We start from the raw sequence: 23179 nt of genomic DNA on the forward strand, positions 1-23179 counted from the left end.
TTTTAATGAAATTTTTTTATTCGGATAATTGCATCTGGGGGGCTGGGAGCCCTTGAGGGCCAGCGCGTGCCGCAGCTGATGGCCCAGTCCCGGTTTGGTCGTCTGGTGAGGGCCCCTCCAGTGTCCCTGGTGTGGTGCTGGCCTCTTGTTGGCTGGAGAGTCCTCAGAGCTGCTGGTGCTCATCTTTCAGGGTGGCCGTGGCCCCCCAGGAGAGTTCCCTGTCCCGGTTGGAAGTGGAGAGCCTGGGCACAGCCTCCCTGGACTCCTCCTGGGGCTCTTCTTGCTCCGTGGGGATGGCAGCAGGAGCAGCGGGGTGGCTGGCGGGTGCCCACCAACAGCGGTGGATGAGGTGCCGAGGAGCTCGTCTGTGCCGGATATCGCAGGGCTGCCGGGGGAGGCAGAGACCCTCCTCAGGAGGCAGCGGGGCCGGGGGCATCTTGGTCAACGTGGCCATGATGGTGTCTTCCACCATGGCTGCCTCCAACCCCCTGTTGTCAAAGATCTCCTCCAGCTCCTTATGGACCCAGGGCTGCAGGGTCTGCAGGAGCATTGGGTGGTTCTGGAAAAGGTTCATCCCGTTCGGGGTACAATACAATACAGACAATAATAAACTGTATAGCGCAGTCCCATACCTACCATACCCACAATACCCACAATAGCTGCAAAACAATAAATACTATACAATACATACTGTACAGTGCAATGCATACTCTACATAGAGTAAACTACATGCAACATATTATAAACAAAATACCTTAGAAAACTAAATACTCTAGAATGAATAAACTGTTATAAATACTATACCATACATTAGGACAGGACACATACAATACACACAAGGCAATGCAAGAAAAAATACAATACATGCAATACAATACCTACAATATGGTATACAGTACATACAAGACAATACAAAACAATACAAAACACAGTACCGTTTTTTCAATACAATACCAAAGCAATGCAAAATACAATGCACAGAATACTATAGAATGCACAGTGGAATACATCAAATTTAAAAAATACTGTATGATAACACAATACGTAAAATAACAAAATACCACACAGGACATGAAAATGCACAGATACGGTACAATAACTACCATCCCTTACAACACAACACATACCATACATTCCATGTCATTCACTAAACAACACAAAATATACAGTGCAGTGCAAACAACACAAAATGCATTACATACAATACAGAACACTATACGTACCATACATGCCATACAAGACACACCATACCATATGTAGCACACGGTACATAGCACACCATTCCGTACCATACAATACATATCATGAAATACATACCATACAGGACAATGCAGTGCAGTACATACAATTCACTGCATAGAGTAAGCTACGTACATACCATACCCTACAATACCACACGGTTCATAAAATACAACGCATACAGTACAGTAGATACAATCCAAGAGCACAAACAGTGCAATACAATACAATACATACAATAAATACGATAACGTCATATGATACATACGATACACAGTGCAATACACTCTGTAGAATACATACCATACGGTACAAAATACAACACAAAGACATTCAATATGCTACAGAACACAATACAAAACAATAACTGCCACACCATACAATACAGTGTGTACAACACAACACACACAATGCATGAAATACAATTAATACCGTACCATACAGTGCAAAATATCATACAATACATACAACCCAATGCAAACTATAATGCAATGCGTATAACACAAAGCAAAATACCATACAGTGCCATGCCATATTGTACCATACCATGCTGTACCATACATTTCCATGCTGTACCATACAGTGCCATACCGTACCCTACCACACCACACCAGACCACACCATCCCTACCTGTGACGGATGCCCTCCTCCTGTCTGACCTAACTGAACTCTGGTCCACGCAGATGCTCAGCAAGTCAGCCTGGCCAAAGTTACTCGTGTTGTGTGAGCGGTCAGTGGGAGCTCAGCACCCAAACCAAAAAAAGTGGTTTGGCTGGAGACTTGCCTGAGAAGGGACCGAAACTGCATGAACGCAGCAGAAAATCTGACCACAAATCAACCACTTTATGCCGTTAAGTATCTGCAGTCATCAGGGTCCGCTGAGCTCTCCCTCCACAGCAGCTGGCTGCATGGCCGTGACCTCCCCTGGATCTCCCAAGGTCACCCCTCGGGGCTGAGAGGTCCCTGACCTGACCCCACACACCGGTGGCTTGGTAAGTGACATTTTGTGCATGCATGTGACATTTAAGATACACTTAGTAAGCTTACGCAATAGTCGTTGTTTCCCGTACTGACTTCCAGTGTAGCAGATGATAGCAGAGTATTGACCACCAGTCCTTCTGTATTTTATTAAATATTTTGCATACCGAAATGTAGTGATTAGAACTGAATGAATTAACTGCTAGCTCAGATCTGAGTGATCTCTGACTCTTCTCCTGTGTCAATACCATACCTACCACGCATACAATACCATACACGCCAAACAAAGCCATACATACCATAGACACCTCAATGCCGTAGCTTACCCTGAGGACCATACAATGGCATACCGTACCATACCATACCCACAGCATCACACCGTACCCACTGCATAGTACAAAAGACACCACACCTTACAAAACAAAACACTGTATGTACCATACCATGCCTCACACATACAACAAATGCAACGCAGAATGGAATACAATGCAAAATGTAACGCAAGACGTTCAAAACAATACCGTACCGTACCCAATGCCATACCATACCCACAACCAAAATACCATACCATACCGTATGTACCAGACAAACAGTAGAACATACAGTACCAGACCATGCCTACCATACCTACAAACCGTGCCACGGAAACCGCACCACACATGCAGTGCATACCAGACAATCCTACCTACCCTCACTGTACAAAATACAGCACATTACAAAATGCAACACTGTAAATGCCATACCATACAGAATAACACAAAATACTGTATGAAACACGCTACACACAATGCAATAGAAACACGACGATACAAAAAATACGATACAATACAAAATACAACACGTACAATGGAGCCTATAGCCCTCCATCTCAGAACTCCAGCTGTGGGACTCATTCCGCCGTGTCTCGCTTATCCCAGTGGATCTGTGATGGAATACAGCACACGTTGTGTGCACTCTTGTACAAGACAGCCTGCAATACTGCAGGGCCATACAACACAAACCAAAGTCCAGTGCAAGCCATACACTACAGGCTGTACGGTACAAGCCACGCCACACATAAAACACACTGCAAAATACATTGCAACGCAAAATGCATTACAATACGTACAATACAATAAATATCGTACAGTAGAATACAGTATATAAAATACGATACAAAACCCCCACAATACAATACAGAATTCAATACAATTCAAAATACAGTACGCACAATGCAATAAATACAACACCATGCCCTACAGTACATACCATACAACACCACACACACAATGCACACCATGGAACACGTGCATTACAATGATGCCATAGCATGACGTACAGTACATGCAATGCAACGCAACGCAAAAACCACAGAGCACATACATTCAATAGAAAATACAACACAAGCAACACAACACCTACTATAGCACACACTATATATGTTACATACTATCAAATGCACACAATACAATACAAAATACAGTAGAAAAGAAATTACAGTACCTACAGCACAAAACACACAACAGAGAGAAGACAATACACACCGCGCAATGCAATACAAGGTGTACACAACATACAGTACATACAGTACCTACAGGCTGTACAACCTATACAATCACAGAATCACAGAATCAGAGAATAGTAGGGGTTGGAAGGGACCTCTGTGGGTCATCTAGTCCAACCCACCTGCCGAAGCAGGGTCACCTACAGCAGGCAAAATACAATACATACCATAAAATAGAATACAATCGATACAATGCACAACATAAAATACAATGCACACCATACCATACATACCATACCATACAATGCGTACCATACAACACAATTCCCACTGGACTAGAAAATACAATACAATAAATACCATGCCATGTACTACACCCAAAATAATACATAGAATACATACAATAAAATAAATACCGTAACATACATTAAAGAAAACACATAAAATACAGTATAGTACATCAAATACATAAAATTCAATGCAAAATACAGTACAATGCCATACCATACAATGCCAGACCATAAATTACCATACCATACACTACCATACCATACATTACATACCGTATGTTACAATATAATACAAAAAAATACATAAAATACAATAAAAAACAAACCATACAATACAGACAATACTTACAAAAAATAAATACCACACCTTACAATACATTGCATACAATAAAATAAATGCCATACCATAAAATAGAACACCAGACTTACAATACAAACAGTACAATGCAATACAAAAGAGAATCAAACCCCACACAATACACACAACACAACACACAGAACAGACCAAACCCAGTACAACACAGAACCCAGTGTAATACACCGCATACCATACATTCCGTACCATTCTGTATTCTACACACCATACATATAATACAATATGAAATACAATGCAAAACGAAGCACAGCATCCAAAATAAATACAATAGAAACAGTTAGACAACACACTGCATAGAGCACAACAGCATACTACACAATAAATACAGTGCAATTGCAATAGAAAAATAAAATACAAATTAGAAACATACAACATGATGCAGACAATGCCCTACAATACACAAAACACAAAACAATACCCACAGTACCGTACCATGCCTACCATACCACACAATACACACAATACACTACACAAAACAATAAACAATACAGCAGAAAATACATGATAGGATGTAATACAAAAAATAAAATAAATACGGTACAGTACAATGCACACAATACGATACATACTCTATGACACAATACATACCACACAACATATACAACACATACAGTACAATAGATACACACCACACAGCACAGACAATACGACACCATAACAAAACTTGCCTTTCGATATATAGCACACTGTTCATGCCAAACACCATACACCCCAATGCCACATCCCCAAGACCATACCCCCAATACCAAAACCACAAAATACACCACACTGTACAAAATACACAGCACAGAAACGCCGTACACACCACACCGTGCATACATTGAACGCAATGCAAAATCTGACGCCACACAGAATGTAACGCAGACAGCACAGCACCATACCCCATACCATGCCCAGCGCTGTGCCACACGGGCAGTACAAAACTGAATACAATTCTTACAGTACAGACCATACCGTCCCTACCAGACAAAATACCCTACCATACCAAATAAAAAACCGTACTATACCAGATACGAAACCATACCATACAAAATACAATAATACACGATACATACCACACAATACATGCCATGGAGCACACACTGCACCATACAAGGCTTACCATCCTATAGCGTCCTGTACCGTTCAAAATGCCATCCACACCATCCAAAATGCCATCCACACCACAAATACCTTATCATGCACTAAACTCCACACCATGCAGCAGACCCAACACGCAGCAGAGGGTACAGCGCACACCACAGAAGACAGGACACAACACACACCGTCCCAAACAGCGCCGTGGCAGCCCTGAGCTCACCTCCAGCTCTCCCGTGGGTGTCCTCCGACCCCTCCATTCCCGCTTAAAGCCCTCTCCGTCCGTCCCGCCGGCTGACCAGGGCCGTACCCACACGCCCGCGGCCTCCTCCCGATCCCACCGAGGTCCCTGGGAGGGTGAGGAGGGTTCCGTCGACAGCCCCGAGCAGTGCCCTGCTGCCGCCCCTGCCCAGCCCTCCCCTGAGCCTTGCTCCCGGCACACAGACGGCCCCTGGCCCTGCCGCGCTGGCCGTGCCCACGCCGAGCTGGGCTGTGCGTGCCGCGGACGGCAGAGCCCAGCTCCGCGGCTCGGGGTCCCTCCCGGACACCCCTCCGCCTGCCCACCTCCTCCCGCAGCTCGGCCCCGGGCAGAGCCCCGCGTCTGCCTGTGGCACCCCGGCCGGCCGGCTGGCTGTCACCCCTCCGGGAACAGCCCCGCGCACCCCTCCGCCGGACCCCCGGGTGGGCGGTCGCCTGCGGGGACAGGCGCTGGGGCCGGGCGGCTGCGGGGGCTCTGCCGGGCGCAGGCAGCCCCGGGGAAGCCAAGGACGCCGCGTTCCGCCCGCTGCCGGCTCCTGCGCTGCCGCGTCCCTGGGCATCGCCGTGCCGACGGGTGTGGCCAGTGCCCGCTGGTGGCCATTGGTGGGCGTTGGTGGCTCCGCCCGCTGTGGGCGGTTCCCATTGGTGGCTCCACCCAGTGCTGGCTCGGCTAATCCGCGGCCTGGGCCCGGGGCTGGGGGCCCGCCCCCTGGGCCCCACACAGCACAGCAGCCAGCACAGCACCGACAGTGTCACACAGACCGTGGGCACAGGGCAGTCGGTACCACAGAACGCAGCAGCACAGCACAGGGAACGCGACAGAGAGCAGACAGGGCAGTGAATCCCACAGCGCAGCACACGCTGCACACCGCGCAGTGCACAGGAACGCAGCGCAGAAATCAGGAACGTGAAATAAAACGAGGAGCTGGCATGTGACTGCTAGTGACATGTGCTGTGACAGTTAACGAGTGCGTCCCGTGTGACACAATTCCTTTAGAGGATGATGTCGGAGTAACCCAGAGGTGTTTTTCTCCCCTCTCCCTGTTCCAGGTTTCCTCCAGTAATCACCAGTCTGATGCGACTCATCCGACGGAAGCTTGCCAGCAGCCGTCACTGTTCCTGCTCGTGGAGGTGAGTTTCTTGTGACAGGGCTGTCTGCCCCAGCGTTTCCTTTTCAGAAGCATCTGATGTTCAGCTGAAAGAGAAATCAGAAATCTTCCACTAAAATTCACGCTTTTCTTTGTTCGTTCTGGTTGGGTTTATGGTCCTGGATCGTTTATCAGCTGGGTAGGTGCAGGAGCGCGTGTGTAGGAACACGGTGGAAACCCTGGAGCAGTGATGGAGCTCTGGTTTCAGCAGCAATGGAGGGATGTGTCATGCCTGCACCCAGTTTTGAACCAGCGTCGCAGTAACTAAAGTTTTTGCATGTGTTAACATGATGGATGTTACATGATGTCCTTCATCTGTTGTGGCTGCTTTAGTTCTTGACTCCATCAAAATCAGCTGTAGTGCTGGAAGTTGCAAAATGTTCTCCTCTTCTTGTGTTATTTGGTGGTTATTCCAACCACCAAACAGCTCTGTGTGGCTGTGCTTTAGCTTTGCAATGTGCAACATTTATGTCAGGAGAGTTCCAGTAATTGCTAGAAATGCAACTGTGGTGTTTGGTTTGGTTGTTGCTTTTTTTTAGAGTATAAACTATTTCCTCAAAGTTTTAGTGGATTTCATTGGCCAAAGTCACAAGGCATGATTGCACCTTGATTTCATTCAAGCTGTTCCAAGGGAAAGTACTGAAAAATGCTACAGAATCTCTTTCAGCTTCCCCTCCTCCCCACCCCGCTACTAAAGCTGCTGTTGCTCTTTCAGACAGAAGGGCTGTCATTTTCACAGGGTGTCTTTGTCAAGTTTGGCAAAAATCCCGTTCCTGGCTGTGCCACTCCTTCCTGGGTCCTGTCTGTGTGCACACACGACTGTATTCAGTGGGTGGAATTACGGGAAGGAGTTTGCAGCAGGCTGCTGTCGGCCATGGGCAGTGCTATGGAGTAGTTATTTCTGCAGTAGCCAAGTAGAGCTGTGAGGAACTGGGAAGCGTGCTGAGGTCTGACGTGCCTGGAGACGTTTGGTGATGTAGACGTAGCATGGGGTTCTTTCTTCCTTACAGCCTCTCATCTGTCTGTCTGTCTGTCCCAAGGGCTGGAGGCGTCAGTTAAACCCAGTGGCTTTCCACCACAGATGGTGAAAATCTCAGGAGTACGACTTTGGTGGGTCCTGTCGGCACGCGGGCAAGGGCACTGGTCTGCCAAGATGATGTGACATCCTCAGAAGAGTTTGGTGTCTTTTCTCACTTTTGGAGTGTTGCCAAGTTACACTCTGGGCTTTCTCATTCTGCTCTGATCTTGCAGAAGCTCGGTCCTTCTTTGTCCCTCTCCTGGGTACCTTTCTGGAAAGCCATTCCAGAGGCCCGTGGTGTCTGAGCAGGGGCTGTGTCCCTTCGCGCGGTGGCTGTTGGCGAGCTGCCAGCTCACAGGGGCTGGTGGCTGTCACCCTCCTTGCTGTGTGAGGGACAGGGAGCAGATGGGACCCCGTGCTCTCCTGGCCTGCCTGGATGTGTGCTTGGCAGATGTGAGCAGATGGAGATGGCTGCTTTGTTGAGAAGGAACAAGAGTACCTCTGAGATTTAGTCAGTTAAATGCTCAGCTGTTAGGAAAGAAAGAAAAGGCTTCCAGAGGGTGGAAGGCAGGGTGTGGGGGGGCGCCCCGGGCCATGCTGGGAGCTGTAGTCCTGGGGCCTGCCCTGGGGCAGGGGCTGCTGCTGGCCATGTTGGTTCCCGGGGCATGCTGGGAGCTGTAGGCCCGGGACAGGGGCTGCTGGGTGGCCATGTTGGTTCCCGGGGCATGCTGGGAGCTGCAGGCCCGGGGCAGGGGCTGCTGGGTGGCCATGTTGGTGTGGCAGGGACAGGATCCACTCCAGGCTCCGGCTGAGGTGAGGGCTGGGGCTGCCCGTGAGGGGAGCGGGGCCGTGGGGCGGGCACTGGGGGCTGTGCTGCCTGCTGGCCACGCGAGGGGGGCGGGGGGGAGCTCCCCGCTGGAGCTGGGCCCGGCCGGGGCAGCCCCGGGGGGGAGCCCAGAGCTGGGGAGGGGCAGGGGACGGAGACGGAGCCCCCGGGCACAGGCACCAGCGGGCTGTGGGCTGAGCAAGGGAAGGCAGAGCTGCTCCTCTGTGTGTTGCCTTTCCCTCTGCTCCCTTCTCCCCTCCCTGTGTGTGGCCTTTCTCTCTGCTCCCTTCTCCCCTCCCTGTCCCTCGGTGAGGCTGGTGTCCTTCCCTGGTGTCCTTCCCTGGTGAGGTGAGCTCCCAGCCCGGGCTGAGGGAGAGAGAAAAGGGGTGAGGGGGGAGGGGTCGCAGCCCTGAGTGTGCAAGTTTCATACAGACGCCCGGTTCTGAAGATACAGCGTGTGTGTGGGTCAGCGTTCCTGAAGAGTTTTTTTCCTGGTTGATTTGATGCAGCGTGGTACATTTTGGTGGGAACACGGGGATGATGTATCCGAAGTTGCTGAAAATGAGGTAATCCTGGTCATAGGTTTTATTTCTTTGCCTGTTCTGGGAGCATCATTCTGCATGTATTGCTAAATGTATGTCTTCATTTCATTGAAACTGCAGTGTAAAACTGGAAATATTGTACCTGCAAAAGAATGGGAACAGCTGTCCTTGTTCGCCAAGGTGAGCAGAGAAGCAGTGGGGAGCAGTTTGCAGGATCAGAACTTCAGCCTGCTCTGGGTGATAGACCCTCAGGTGGGTAAAGAGAAACCTCGCTTTTTGAAATACAACTCTTCCTATCATGGTATTTCTTTTGTTCGGTTGTGTTGGCAGTCAGACTCTAAACATGTGATTAAACTGTTAAAAATCAAGCTATTTAAGGATTCTTTACTGTCTTAAATCTCATTACAAGCAGTGCACTGTGTTGCCCTGTGGATACTGCATTCTCATGAGTGACCTGACTGGAAGTTTTCCTTTTCTTTCTAGTACAGGGATGCATTTATGAAGGCAAATCCAGGGTACAAGTGGTACCCCACAACAAACCACCATGTGACGGCTCAGACATCCCCTGTTGCAAACAGGAGAAATCCATGGGCTTTGCCTCAGACTCTGGGAGAGATTCACTAAGCCTGAGGAAAGAGACTACAAGGTGAAGAAGTGCCCCAGCGTCACTTCAGCGTGGCAGGTGAGATTTCCACCCATGTTGCTCAAACACAGCAGCTTCAGTTTGTTTGAGGATGCGGTGTTGGAATTGAACTGCAAGAGCAGTTTTCTCTACTGCACGTAGTACTGTAGTGCTGATACCTTTCATGTCCCAAATGCGGTTGCCAAGACTCGAGTTAAAACTCTGCATAACAACCTAAAATTTTCCTTAGTGCATGATTGTTTTGAAGAGTCAAGTCCCGATCTGTGGCATATCATAACGCACACCCTGTATTGGGTCCAGATTTGACTGAAGCTTATTTCAGGGCTATCTGCTGTTGAGGATTTTCATTTTCTAGTCAAAAGGGAAAACGATGGTTAGAGTGATTCACAGATCCGGTAATAACCTGACAGCACAATGTATGCTGTTAACCAGGTGTCCTTTATTACGGCGCCGGGCACAGGGGGGATCTCTCCTCCAAACGTGTGCGCCAAACACCCTTTAATTTCAGGTTAAATAGAACTACAATATGCATATTAATCGTTATATTTCCGAGAGCGTATGAATCTATTCCAGTTCTCCTTTAGCAGGTGTATTAGAGCTCCTGGGTGGTCTCTGGTGGTCTTAGGTCGTTACTTCATCTCTTTCGGTAGTCTTCCTCACTTGCCCGTGAGTTACATCCGGGGCGCTGCGCATGCTCGGTTCGTTCTATCTCGTTGCAAAACTGCAAAGCTGCTTTTCGCTGGTTCTTGGTCGCAGCTCCTGCTCTTGTCACAGTCTTGTCCTTGCTAAGTTTGCTAATCTATAAGGAGAGCTTGCAACTTCCACACAGGTGCTTTGTTAAAACTAAAACTAGAAAATACCACTGCAGCTAGTTTGGTAAAGTGTCATGTTTCTTATTATTCCTTCTATCAAGAGGTGTTAAAGTTCTTCTGGATGAATGTACCACAGGCGAAAACTTTTTGTATTTAAATCAGTAGAACTGCTATTTAACTTCACTTAAAGGGTGCCCTGTTGTCTATTACATCTTGGAGAGGAAAACATAAAAAAAAAAATCAGATCTGTGACTAAGTGTAGGTGCAGTGCCTGAACGAATGAAAAGCAGGTCATCTCTCACTGGTGTCCACAGACAGCAGAACTGTTGCAGTCCTGACCTTGAAATACAGAGACATTGACATTAAATACTGGGACCTTAAGAACCTTGGCTTTTACATTGTCTTTCTATATCTCATTTTAGTTTGCTGCCACTCTTTTGTTTCGTTTGTCCCTTCACTTCCTTCATCCTCCTCCCTACTGAGATCTTGTAGAAGGCTAAGTTTTTGAAATCATTGCCTGTATTTGTGGGTATTGCTTGTTTTGCTGTAGATCTCTAGCTTTTTGCATAGCCTTGCTATGTCTGTGTTCGTGTGCTGCCCTCAGGTTTTTAGGTTTTGCCTTGACTTCCTTAATCTTCCTCCCTAATTAAGTTTTCTAAGTCGAAGGGTTTCCAGAGTGCCCTTGCTTTCTACATTGTGTTACTGCAGCGGATTTAGTTTGCTGCCATGGGTTATTAGATTTGCCCTTCCTTAATCTTCCTCCCAATTTCAGTGTTCATATGAACTCTGAGGATTTCACATGTTGTTGTCTTCAAGAGTTTTGTGTCATTCCTTAGTGCTTACCTTTATTGTTCTATTATTTTTTTCGTTTTTCTTTTAATCTCTGTCGGTTTTTCACTTTTTGACATTCATTTCTTGGTCTTCCTTTCTGCTGTAGTCATTCTGTCTTGGTTTGTGTCTTTATCCTGGCTTTTTGCATTGTCTTTCCACAGCTGTTTCAGTCTGCTGCCACTCTTTTGTTTCGTTTGTCCCTTGACTTCCTTCATCCTCCTCCCTATTGAGATCTTATTGAAGGCTAAGTTTTTGAAATCATTGTGTGTATTTGTAGGTATTGCTAGTTTTGGTGTAGATCTTTATCTTTTTGCATATAGCCTTGCCATGTGTGCCTTAGTGTGCTGCCCTCGGTTTTTAGTTTTTACCTTGACTTCCTTAATCTTCCTCCCTGGTTAAGTTTCTTTCTAAGTCGAAGGGTTTCCAGAGTGCCCTTGCTTTCTACATTGCGTTTCTGCAGCGGATTTACTTTGCTGCCATGGGTTATAAGTTTTGCCCTTTACTTCCTTAATCTCCTTCCTTATTTTAATGTTTGTGTGAAGTGTGAGGATTTCAAATCTGGTTTTCTTCAAGAGTTTTGTGTCATTCCTTAGTACTTACTTGTATTGTTCTATATTTTTCCTTTGTTTCTTTAATCTCTGTCAGTTTTTCACTTTTTGACATTCACTTTTTGGTCTTCCTTTCTGTTGTAGACATTCTGTCTTGGTTTGTGAAACTCCCCCAGGCACCAGTACAGGCTGGGGCGGCCCTGCTGTAGAGCAGCTCTGCGGAGAGGGACCTGGGTGTCCTGGTGGACGACAGGCTGACCATGAGCCAGCAGCGTGCCCTGGCTGCCAAGAAGGCCAATGGCATCCTGGGGTGCATTAGCAGGAGTGTGGCCAGCAGGTCAAGGGAGGTTCTCCTTCCCCTCTACACCCTAGTTAGGCCTCATCTGGAGTGCTCTGTTCAGTTCTGGGCTCCCCAGTTCAAGAAAGATGAGGAGCTACTGGAGAGAGTCCAGAGGAGGGTTAGGAGGATGATGAGGGGACTGCAGCATCTCTCCTACGAGGAAAGGCTGAGGGAGCTGGGCTTGTTCAGCCTGGAGAAGAGAAGGCTGAGAGGGGACCTTAGAAATGCCTCTAAATATCTGCAGGGTGGGGGTCAGGAGGACAGGGCCCAACTCCGTTCAGTGGTGCCCAGCGATAGGACAAGGGGCAACGGGCACAAACTGGAGCAGAGGAAGCTCCAGCTGAACACGAGGAAGAACTTCTTGCCTCTGAGGGTGACAGAGCCCTGGCCCAGGCTGCCCAGGGAGGCTGTGGAGTCTCCTTCTCTGGAGATATTCCAGACCCGCCTGGACGTGATGCTGAGCAGCTTGCTCTGGGTGACCCTGCTTGGGCAGGGGGTTGGACTAGATGACCCACAGAGGTCCCTTCCAACCCCGAACATTCCGTGATTCCGTGACCCACAGAGGTCCCTTCCAACCCCCAAACATTCCGTGATTCCGTGACCCACAGAGGTCCCTTCCAACCCCGAACATTCCGTGATTCCGTGACTCACAGAGCGCCCTGGCAACCCCCAAACATTCCGTGGTTCCGTGGTTCAGTTGAGTGTGCAGGGAGCGTGCAGGGAGTGTGCAGAGAGGCCAGGCGTGCACAGGGAGCAAGTCGTGAGCGTGGAGCGTGAGCAGTGACCATGCAAGGAGCATGCGGTAAGTGTGCATTAAGCGTGCAGTGAGTGTGCAGACAGGCCAGGAGCGTGCAGGGAGCTTTCTACGATGGCACGACTGGTTGGGTAGAGGAGGGGAGAGCCGTGGGTGATGTCTGCCTCGACTTCAGCAAGGCTTTTGACACGGTCTCCCATCACATCCTCCTAGGGAAGCTCAGGCAGTGTGGGCTGGACGAGTGGTCGGTGAGGTGGATTGAGAACTGGCTGAATGGCAGAGTTCAGGGGGTTGTCATCAGCGGCGCTGAGTCTGGTTGGAGGCCGGTAACTAGCGGTGTGCCCCAGGGGTCAGCACTGGGCCCAGCCTTGTTTAACTTCTTCATCAGTGACCCGGATGAAGAGTTAGAGTGTACCCTCAGCAAGTTTGCTGATGACACCAAACTGGGAGGAGTGGTGGATACACCAGCAGGCTGTGCTGCCATTCAGCGAGACCTGGACAGGCTGGAGAGGTGGGCAGAGAGGAACCTGATGAGGTTCAACAAAGGCAAATGCAGGGTCCTGCCCCTGGGGAGGAACAACCCCAGGCACCAGTACAGGCTGGGGCGGCCCTGCTGGAGAGCAGCTCTGCGGAGAGGGACCTGGGTGTCCTGGTGGACGACAGGCTGACCATGAGCCAGCAGCGTGCCCTGGCTGCCAAGAAGGCCAGTGGCATCCTGGGGTGCATTAGCAGGAGTGTAGCTAATTGGGGCGCCCTCGTTAGCAGCGCTAATGTAGAGCAGGGCGCTGATTGCCCCGGCTGCGAGGGGGGCGGGATTTGGGGGGGCTTGGGGGGTCCCGACCCCCCCACTCTGGCCCCACCGGCACTTTGGGGGGGGGGGGGCACACCCGAACTGCGGGGAGGGGGGCGGAGCGTGACGCGGTGCCTGGGAGGGGCGGGGCACGGGGGGGCGGGGCGATGGCGGCTCGGGAGGGGGCGAGCAGCCAATAGGCGGTGCAGGCGGTGACGTCATGCGCAGCCATTGGCCAGGCGCCGCCGCTCGGCGTGTGCGTTCTGAGCCCGGGTCGGCGTCAAGCGATACGTGGGGTGGGGGGAGGGGAGGGGGGGGACACCCGCGCCGTGACAGGCTCCCACGGTGCCACCCAGCCGGGGTGGGGCCGGGGTGGGGGGGGCTGTGCTGTGACCCCCTGCCGCGCGCAGGCCTCGCGGCTGAGCACCGCCCCGCTCGTGACATGTGTGGGCTGTGGGGAGGGGGGAACCCGGGGGGTGTCTGTGGGGCTCCCCGCACCCCGCCTGGTGCAGCCAGGGGGGGGGCTGTGGGGGTCCCCGCCCCTGGGCGCAGCGTGGGGGGTGGGGTGGGGGTGTGTCACCGCGGGGGGGCGGTGTCACACGGCGGGGGCGGGGCGGGGGGGCGGAGCCGCCGCCATAAAGCTGCGGGGGGGGGGGCGGGGGCACGTCCCCTCCCGGCGGTGCGGAGCGATGCGGAGCGGAGCGGGCTGCGGTACCCCCGGCAGCGGCAGCTCTGCGGGGCCGGTGAGCGCCGGGGGGGTTTTGGGACCAGGGGGGTTCCGTGCGGGCCCCGTGCGGGCCACAGCCCCCTGACACCCGCCCCCCCCGGTCTCCTCTCTCCACAGGTCTCGGCGTACCCCCGGCCCCCCCCCGATGGCTCTGCCCGCCCCTCCGCATCCCTCCCCCCCCTCCCGGTTTATTTTCCTGTTTTTGTTGGTTGCTTGGTTGGGCTTTTTCCTACCCCGCACCCCTCCCTTGTTTCTCCCTTCCCCCCGCCCGCAGCAAGATGGTGCAGAAGGAATCTGAGATCCCCGGTTTCCACCGCTCCTTCAAGGTAAGGGGGTGCTCCCCGCCCCCGTGATGCTCCGGAGGGGGTAGGGGTTTGGGGTGCTCCGGGGGGGGACGGGAGGGTGCGGGGTTGGGGTGCGGGTCCGCGGCGGTTGGATCCCCTGCCCGGAGTGGGGGGGGGGGCACGGACACACATCAGCGACCTCCCCCTTCCCCCACCCCCCCGAGGAGAGAGGGGAGCGCCCAGGGTGATGCCACCCAACCCAGGCCGCAGGACCCCCATGTCCCGCCGGCCCGGTGGTCGGGGTGCTCCCCGAGGGGGGGTCAGACACCCCACACACACCCCCCCCCCCACAGCAAGGCTTTGCTCACCCCGCTGCAGCTCCCACGGGTGTCCCCCGTGGGGTGGGTCAGCGGGTGGGCTGCATGTTCCCCCCCCCCCCCCCCCCAGCTGCACTCATTCACCGCACGTCTGCGAGCAGGGGGTGGGGGGCTGCCGGGCCCAGCCTGGGACCTGTTGTGCGAGGGCCAGATCCTGGCAGGGGGTCTGCAGCCAGGGCACCAGGACCCCCGTGCCTCCCGGTCACTGTCACGCGAGGGGGGTGCGAGGGGGGGGTCTGGGTCCCCCAAACGCTCTCGTCAGCCGGGCAACTTCGTGGGAGCTTTGTTTAGTTTGGCTCCTGGGGCTGAGAGGGATGCTGGGAGCTCACCCGAAACCTGCCCGGCTTATTTTAGCTGACACCTAATCCTGCTCTGAGGACTTCTGGCTGGGGTTTGGGCCCCCCCCTCCATCCCCCCCTCCATCCCCCCCTACGTTCCCCCACCCCGGGTGGTTGGGGACCAGGACGGGGGGGACACGGGGGACACCTCGGATGCGCTGCCGGAGCCGCCGCGCAGCGTCTGCCCTGTGTGTCCCATCCCCCAAACCTTTTGTGCGCCGGTGCTGCGGCAGCGGGCAGGGCCCCCTGTCCCCCGTGTACACCCCTGGTGCCCCCCCCCGGGAGGCCTCATCCTGCCCGTGGTGCAGGGACTTGGGCCCGAGCCGCTCATCCCCGCCATGACATGGGAGCCTTGGGGGGGGCTGGAGGGTGACACCGCACTCCGCAAACCCTGATACTGTCTTTTTTTAGGGGGGTGAGGGGGGAATCTGGCCAAACGCTGCGCAGGAGCGTTTTCAGGCATCAGGAGTGGTGCTTGGTTGGGGGGAGATGCTCGTGGCATCCCCGCACCGCGATGGGGACCCCCCGGCCCCTCGAGAGCCGCCCCGGCAGCAAACAGGCGCTTTCGGGCTGTTTCTGGCGGCGGTGGCCGGGGCTGGCTGCTCCCGCGCCGCACTGGGGCTGGCAGCCGGCCCGGGCACCGGGGCACCGGGGCGGGTTGGGGAACGCCGCCGGGAGCTGCTGCCTCCACCCAAACAGATTTCGTAACCCCGCGGAGGACGGGGCCCTTTTGCCTCGCGGCCGGGTGCCCCCGGCACTGCCCCGTCCCGCGGTGGGGTGGCTCGGGGGGGGCTGAAGTTCCCCATGTCCCCTTTGGGGTGCTGGGGGCGGAGGCGCTGGGTTTGGGGTGGGGGAGGCAGTGGTTCCCACACCCATCGCCCATGTGGGGTGCAGGGAGGGTTGGGAGCGGGGCCCGATCCTGCCAGGTCACAGGCATCACGCAGCCACGGGCACGGCGTTCACCGGAGCGGCGCTGAGTGGGCTCCGGCCCCCCCTGACCTTGCGAGGAGGTGGGAGGACGCGGTGCGGTGGCTCCGGAGCCCGTCCTGCCCTGTGGCTCTTCTTCCTCCCCCCCGGCTGTAGTTCAGGTCAGGGTGGATGTTCGGGGCTGGGTTGGTACGCGCAGCCCCAGTCCCTCTCATCATCGCCCGCGTGCCGGCCTGGGGCTGCTGGCACAGAGGCATGACCCCGTGGCAACATCCCCGGCAGGAGACGTGGTCAAACCCTTCCTCCTCCTCCTCCTCCTCCTCCTCTTCCTCCGGCTCTGCTGCATCCCTCTGGCAGCAGGGCCATGAGCCGGTGCCCTGCACGAGCAGAGCGTGTGCCAAGGCCAGCGGCGTGCCTGGACCGGGTGGGCGGCGGCGGCTGGTCCAGCAGCTGCCGTCTCACTCGTGTTCTTGGCCCTTGCAGGAACAAAACCCCTTCGAGCTGGCGTTTGACCTGGAGCCCGTCTTCGAGTGCCCTGGACCTCGGGATGTCGGCCCTCTGCATTCCCCCGAAGGCGTTGAGGGGCTGTCCCAGGGGTGGCGATGCTGGGGGGAGCGCAGGGTGGCTGGGGGTGACTCAGGCCAGTGGCTTTGCTCCGGCGCAGATGTGCCTTTGAGTCAGCCCATCGACATCCCCAGCACCAAGAAAAGGAACAAGAAGCAGCACTGCAGAGCCACCGACAGCTTCTCCGGCAGGTTCGAAGGTGAGCGGGGCTGCCCAGGGACCCCAGGGGTCCCCCCCCGGGCTGCGGCAGGGCTGGGGCCCTCCTGGTGTCCCCAGGCTCGGGGACAGCCGTGGTGTCCCGTGCCGCGGTGGGGCCAGCAGCTCAGGCGCCCTCTCTCCTGCCAGATGTTTACTGGCTGCATGACGAGGTGCTGGGAGAAGGGGCCCAAGGCAGAGTCCAGTCCTGCGTTAACCTCGTCACCAACAAGGAGTACGCAGTGAAGGTAAAGCTCTGCGGCTTGGGGCTGCAGAGCCGGCTCCTGCCCACCCCCTGTCTCAGTTTCCCCTTCTGCCCTCCACATCCTGGGCTCCTGGCTCTCCTGGCTGTGCGGAGCTGGCACAGGACGACGTTTCACGGGGTAGAGGGGATGGAGAGGGGCAGGAGCGGGGCAGGGCCAGGCCACGCAGGTGGCACGCTGTCCTCTGCCACCGCCCAGCTGCAGGACCTTGGTCAACCCCCTTAGCCACGCTCCTATCCCTGTAAATTAGGGCAGACACGAGATTAAATTAACGCTTGCGCCGCGTCTAGGGACTTGGGGCAAGCAGGGGCATGTGGTGCGGCAGGGTGGCCAGCCCCAGGGAGGTCTTCGTGCCCCCGCGAACAATGGAGGGGTCAGGGGGTGAGCCAGCTGCTTTTGGGGTTGGGGATGGTGGTGCCGCATCCCTGCACCCCACAGGCTCCCAGTCACGGCGTGGGGGGGCTGGGACAGGCCCTGTGTCCAAACGCAAGGGGCACTTGGCTTCCCCTGTTGCCCCGGGGTGCTTTTGGGTGCCCAAGGAGGGAAACTGAGGCAGGGGGAGGGCTGCATGGTGGTTGGGTGTTCAGTGTGCCCCAAAGGGCTGGGGGTCAGTGGGACCACCCAGCTCTCCCCCGTGGGTGGAGACCCCCTGCTCACCCCATGGCACGTCCACCAGGTACCCACTGTGCCAGCGCCCAGCGGGGCGAAGGGCCGTGCTCCGCTGCCGGGGCGGCTGCGCCGGGGCTCGGCCGCAGAGCTCGCCTTGGCTGCGGGCCCCGGGAGGGAGCGGCTTGGCCCCGCTGCCGGGAACAGCCTGTTCTGCTTCTTTAACCCCTTCGGGCATCCCCCGCCTGCCTCTGCCTGGCCCCGGGGGTCCCCAGCGCCGGGTGGGTTGGGGCGCGGTGGTTGCCGGCCCCGGTCCCTCCCCAGCAGCGGTGCCTCTCCCTGAGTCTCGCCCGCTTTGCCTTGCAGATCATCAAGAAGCACCAGTTCGACGTCTGCGGCGGGGTCTTACAGGAGGTGGCGATGCTGAATCTGTGCCAGGGACACAGGTACCGCAGGGCAGCCGCCGTCCCCATCCCCCACCGTGGGCACAGGGCGCGGGCTGAGACCGGGCTGGCGCTCGAGACACCCATGGGCGGCAGGCAGGCCGCCCTCCTGCGCGGCTCTCCCTCCGCGTGGCCTCGCCGGGAGCATCCCGAGGCGACGTGGAGCCGCTTGCCATGACGACGGGGCCACGACGGCCGAGTTGGAGTGGTGCCAAGGGGCGAGCCGAGCTGCCGCCGCGGCGTTTGCCGTCCCGCCGCGGAGAGCTGCTGAGCGGGGCTGTTTCTGGAGCGGGGCGAGCGAGCCAGGAGGGTCTGCGAGCAATTAGGGAGCGGGGCCCGGCGCTGGAAGCCCCTCTCCCCACTGGAATGTGGCCGGGGGCCCCAGCCGCGTGGTTTCAGTCGCTGGAAACCCGATTTTCTCCTCCGTTGGCCCTGCCCCGGGGAGCCGTGTGGGGTGGGGGGCTGCGGGGAGGGGGGGACCCCGCGATCTTTTTAGGGGGATGCCAGGCTGACACTGCTGTCCCCGCAGGAACATCCTGCAGCTGATCGAGTTCTTCGAGGAGGAGGAGAGGTTTTACCTGGTGCTTGAGAAGATGAGGGGAGGTGAGTGTGGTGCCGGGGCGGGGGGAGCGGGGGTGGCAGGAGCCCCCCCAACACCCACGAGCCCCCACTCCGCTCTCGCCCGGCCGCAGGCTCCATCCTGACCCACATCCAACAGAGAAGCCGCTTGAACGAGCTGGAGGCCAGCACGGTGGTGCGGGACATCGCCAGCGCCCTGCACTTTTTGCACAGCAGAGGTGAGCCGAGCCACCCCGGGGTGCAGCCGTGCCCCCCCCAGCCGGGGGGTGCTGCCCCCCCCTCCTGCCCAGGGAGCAGGGGCCGGTGCCGGCCGCGGGCGCGCAGGGTCAGGCCCGGCTGCATCGTGTTGTCGCGGTGCGGAGTCTGCTCCTCCGGTTTGGCCGGGACTCGGGGCCAGCAGCAATTTGTGCCCTTCGCCATGACGCGGGCGGTGATTTGGGGTGGGGAGGGAGGGGTCCCTGCGCCACCCCCAGACCTTCTGCTGTGGAAATCTTGGGGGGGGGGTGGGCAGGCTTTTCCACTCATCGCCTCTTCTCCCCCCTCCCAGGAATTGCTCACAGGGATCTAAAACCGGGAAATATTCTGTGCGAGCGCCTGGACCAGGTGAGCGGGGAGCAGGGGGTGGTGCTGGGGCTGGGGGGGCCCTGGTTCCCCGCGGGGGATGCTGCTGCGGCAGCTGGGGCGCGAACGCGGGGCTGAGGGTACCCGGGGGCTGCTGGGGGGGGTCACTGACCGCTGCTCCCCCCCTCCCCAGGTCTCCCCGGTGAAGATCTGTGACTTCGGCCTGGCAAGTGGCATCAAACTGAAGGGGAATTGCTCCCCCATTTCCACCCCGGAGCTGCTCTCGCCGGTAAGCGTGCAGACCATGGGGCAGGGGGGGTATAATGTCGATGGGGGGGGTGCTGGGGGAGGGGTGGGTGTTGTGGAATGTCCATGGAGGGGGGAATGTCCCTGGTGGGGCTCCCCCAGGCTTTGGGGCTGCGTGCAGCCCCCCGCTGCTCGTCGCTCCCGTCGCTGTGGGACCCCCCTCGGCGGCGGTGGGCGAGATGCGGTTCTGTAACGATGGGGGGGCCGGGCAGCGCAGGGGGGGCTGGCGCAGAGCCCGGGCTGCCGTGAGCCTTAGCAACAGCCGGCCCCGGCGGAGGCGGCTGTGCAGAGGCTGCGCTTTCGGGGAGAAGTGGGTCAGGCGAGGGGCTGGGGGGGCCACCGTGATCCCCCCCACTCCGGTTGTGTGTGAGAGGGGGCTGGGGCTGCTTGCGTGCGGTGCAGCCCCTGCAGGGTGGGCACCCCGAAAGCTTCTGGGGTGCCCCTGCGTTGCAAGGAGCTGTCTCACATTTGGGGGGGGGCACATACCAAGCCTGCCTCCCCCTGCAGAAATCCCTGCTCCCCTTATCACCAGCAGCAGGGCCCCCCCCCGCGCAGGTGTTGCCCTGTGCCCCGCTGTTTTCGGGGTGCTCACGGTGTTTCCAGGGTGCTCACGTGCTGGGGGGGGGCAGACCCTGGCCCACGCGGGGTGCCCAACAGCAGAGGGGGGGCCAAAACACCCCCCCCCTCGTTCCTCCGCGTTTCCCCTCCCCCAGGGGGAGGACCTGAATTTCTGAGGTGTCCTGAGTTTCCCGTTCTCAGCAGCGGGGGCAGAGGGGGGTGGGTGCTGTGGTCCCTGCCGGGTGGAAGCCCATGCAGGGTGCTGCGGGTTGGGCTTGCGTGGGTGTTTTTCTTCTTCTTGCGGTGGCATCAGCTGCCGAGGCCGGCGAGGCGTCTCGTTTGGAGGCCTCTCGTTATGTTACGGGGTGATTATCTGCTGGCTGCAGCTCTGCTCTCCCCTGGTCACGAGGCGGTGCGGGCTGCAGGTTGGGTCACGTGCGCTGGAAAGCCCCAGAGCCCTGGGAGCCGTGGGGGAACCATGGGGGAACGGGACCGCTGGCTCTCGCCTCGCATCAGCGTTAACTCCTCCGGCACCCGGATCCGGCGCCCGCTGCGGCGGCCCTGCCCGCGTCAGGCAGGGGAACAGGCAGAGCCGGCTCCGTCCCCGCCGCCCGCCCGCCATGTCCCGGGTGATGGGACGGACGCTGCCCCGCTGAGCCGGCCCGGTGGCGGCAGTGCTGGGGGGCAGTCTGGGGGGGTGTTGCACCCCTTTAGGGTTTTATTTTTTTCGGGGTGGCAGGGCTGTGACATCCCCCGCGTGGCGATGGGAAACCTGGCCGGGATGATCTGCCCTGCCAGGACCAAACCCGGGAAGCGGCCGTGTCTGCACCCTCATTTTGGAGGGGGTAGCCCCTTAGTTCTGGCAGACACCCCCCCGTCCCTGTCTCTCAGCTCTGCCCCATCGCTCCCCTGTCCTTTGGGGCTCACCCCTGCCTCTCCCCGCAGTGCGGCACCCCCGAGTACATGGCCCCGGAGGTGGTGGAAAATTTTTACAGGAACAAGAATGCGCCCACCTACGACAAGCGCTGCGACCTGTGGAGCCTGGGCGTCGTCCTGTACTTCATGCTGAGCGGGTACCCCCCCTTCGTGGGCCGCTGCAGCTCCAGCTGCGACTGGGACAACGGCCAGGCGTGCTACACCTGCGAGGTGCGTGGCGGACCCCGGCAGTGCCGAAACCCGCCGCTGGTTTGGCAGCACCCCTCCCAGCTCAGCCCCTTTTTTATTTACCCCCCCACCCAGGTGATGCTCTTGGAGAGCATCCAGGAAGGGAAGTACGAGTTTCCTGACAAGGACTGGGCGCACATCTCCTCTGGGGCCAAAGATCTCATTTCCAGGCTGCTGGTGACAGATGCCAAGAAGCGGCTCAGTGCGGCCCAGGTCCTGGAGCACCCCTGGGTGCAGGGGGTGAGTGCTGCTGCCCCCCCCTCCCCCCCTCCACTCCCCAATGCCGGGGTGGGGGGACACCCCATTGCGGGGTGCTTGGCTCTGACCTGGCTGCGTTTCGTTGCAGTGTGCCCTGGATAACACCCTGCTGACCCCCATCATCTTGCAGAGGTGAGCGTGTGTGGCCCTGGGGTGGGGGTGGGGGACACATTCCAGCCCCCCAAATCCTGGCTCCTCTCCCCAGTGAGCTGCTCTCAGCTCTGCTTGGCTGCAGCTCTCGCCATCTGGGCAGCGGTTGCAGCACGTGATTCGGGCTGGAGCCGTGTTTTTGGTGCCTGACCCATCTGGCGTGGCATGCGCGTGAGGGGACACCCCGATATTTGCCCCCCAACCTCCCTCCAGCCCCCCGCATCCCACCCTGAGCTGCTTTCTCCCCGCAGGAAGAGCAGTGCCAAAGAGCTCACCTCCTTCGCCGCAGAGGCCGTCGCCGTCAGCCGCCAGCTGACATGGTGCGACAAGGATGAGGAAGAGGAGGCGGAGGAGGAAGCACGGCCCGTCACCATCAGTGCTACCTCATGGGCCATGCAGCTCTACCCCCTCCTGAGTCCAAGCTGGTGGTCAAGCAGCGGCAGAAGTGCAACCTGGTCAAGGCGGTGGCTGCTGGGCAGCACCTGGTAGCCCCCGTGGTCGTGGTGGCTGACCAAGCGTGAGCTGCACCCCTCGGACCTGCTGTACCCCACGTCCCCCCCATCCTCCTTCTTTCTTCCCTCCCCCCCCAGCCCCCACCATTTCTGGCTAGTGACAAGATCAGGACTCGTCCCTGTGGCTGGTTTCCAGGGTTTTGCTGATCTTGTAGGTCTGGGGTTGGGAGGGTTTCTTGAAGATCTGTTTTTTAAGGTATTAAATCATTAAGGTTGCTTCACCTAGGACATCTGACTGACACACGGACTTTTGTTTCCCCGACTCTTGGTTTCTCCTCTGAGATTTTTTCCTCCCTCCCTGACACCAAAGGACTCTTTGTATCCGCGGCCGCTTTGCCGAGTTCAGCTCATTTCATGCTGTGAACAAAAGGCCCTCGGTCGCGTTTTCGACAACGGGAGTTGCGTTTTAACCTC

General features: G+C 56.7%; 1 protein-coding gene across 1 annotated transcript; it reads left to right on the forward strand.

Annotated features, from left to right (window-relative positions):
• Positions 1-14958: 14958 nt before the first annotated feature.
• LOC142359403 (MAP kinase-interacting serine/threonine-protein kinase 2-like) lies at positions 14959-22972 on the forward strand. The gene is given in 14 exon segments (XM_075412030.1): positions 14959-15006; positions 17090-17128; positions 17222-17369; positions 17516-17613; positions 18601-18680; positions 19207-19280; positions 19370-19474; positions 19804-19859; positions 20011-20106; positions 21627-21827; positions 21921-22085; positions 22192-22235; positions 22505-22653; positions 22656-22972. Coding segments are annotated over 14 exon segments (1422 nt in total). The 3' UTR covers positions 22775-22972.
• The last annotated feature ends 207 nt before the right edge of the window (positions 22973-23179 follow it).

This window comes from Opisthocomus hoazin, unplaced genomic scaffold (assembly GCF_030867145.1).
Source record: "Opisthocomus hoazin isolate bOpiHoa1 unplaced genomic scaffold, bOpiHoa1.hap1 HAP1_SCAFFOLD_163, whole genome shotgun sequence".
Classification (NCBI taxonomy): domain Eukaryota; kingdom Metazoa; phylum Chordata; class Aves; order Opisthocomiformes; family Opisthocomidae; genus Opisthocomus; species Opisthocomus hoazin.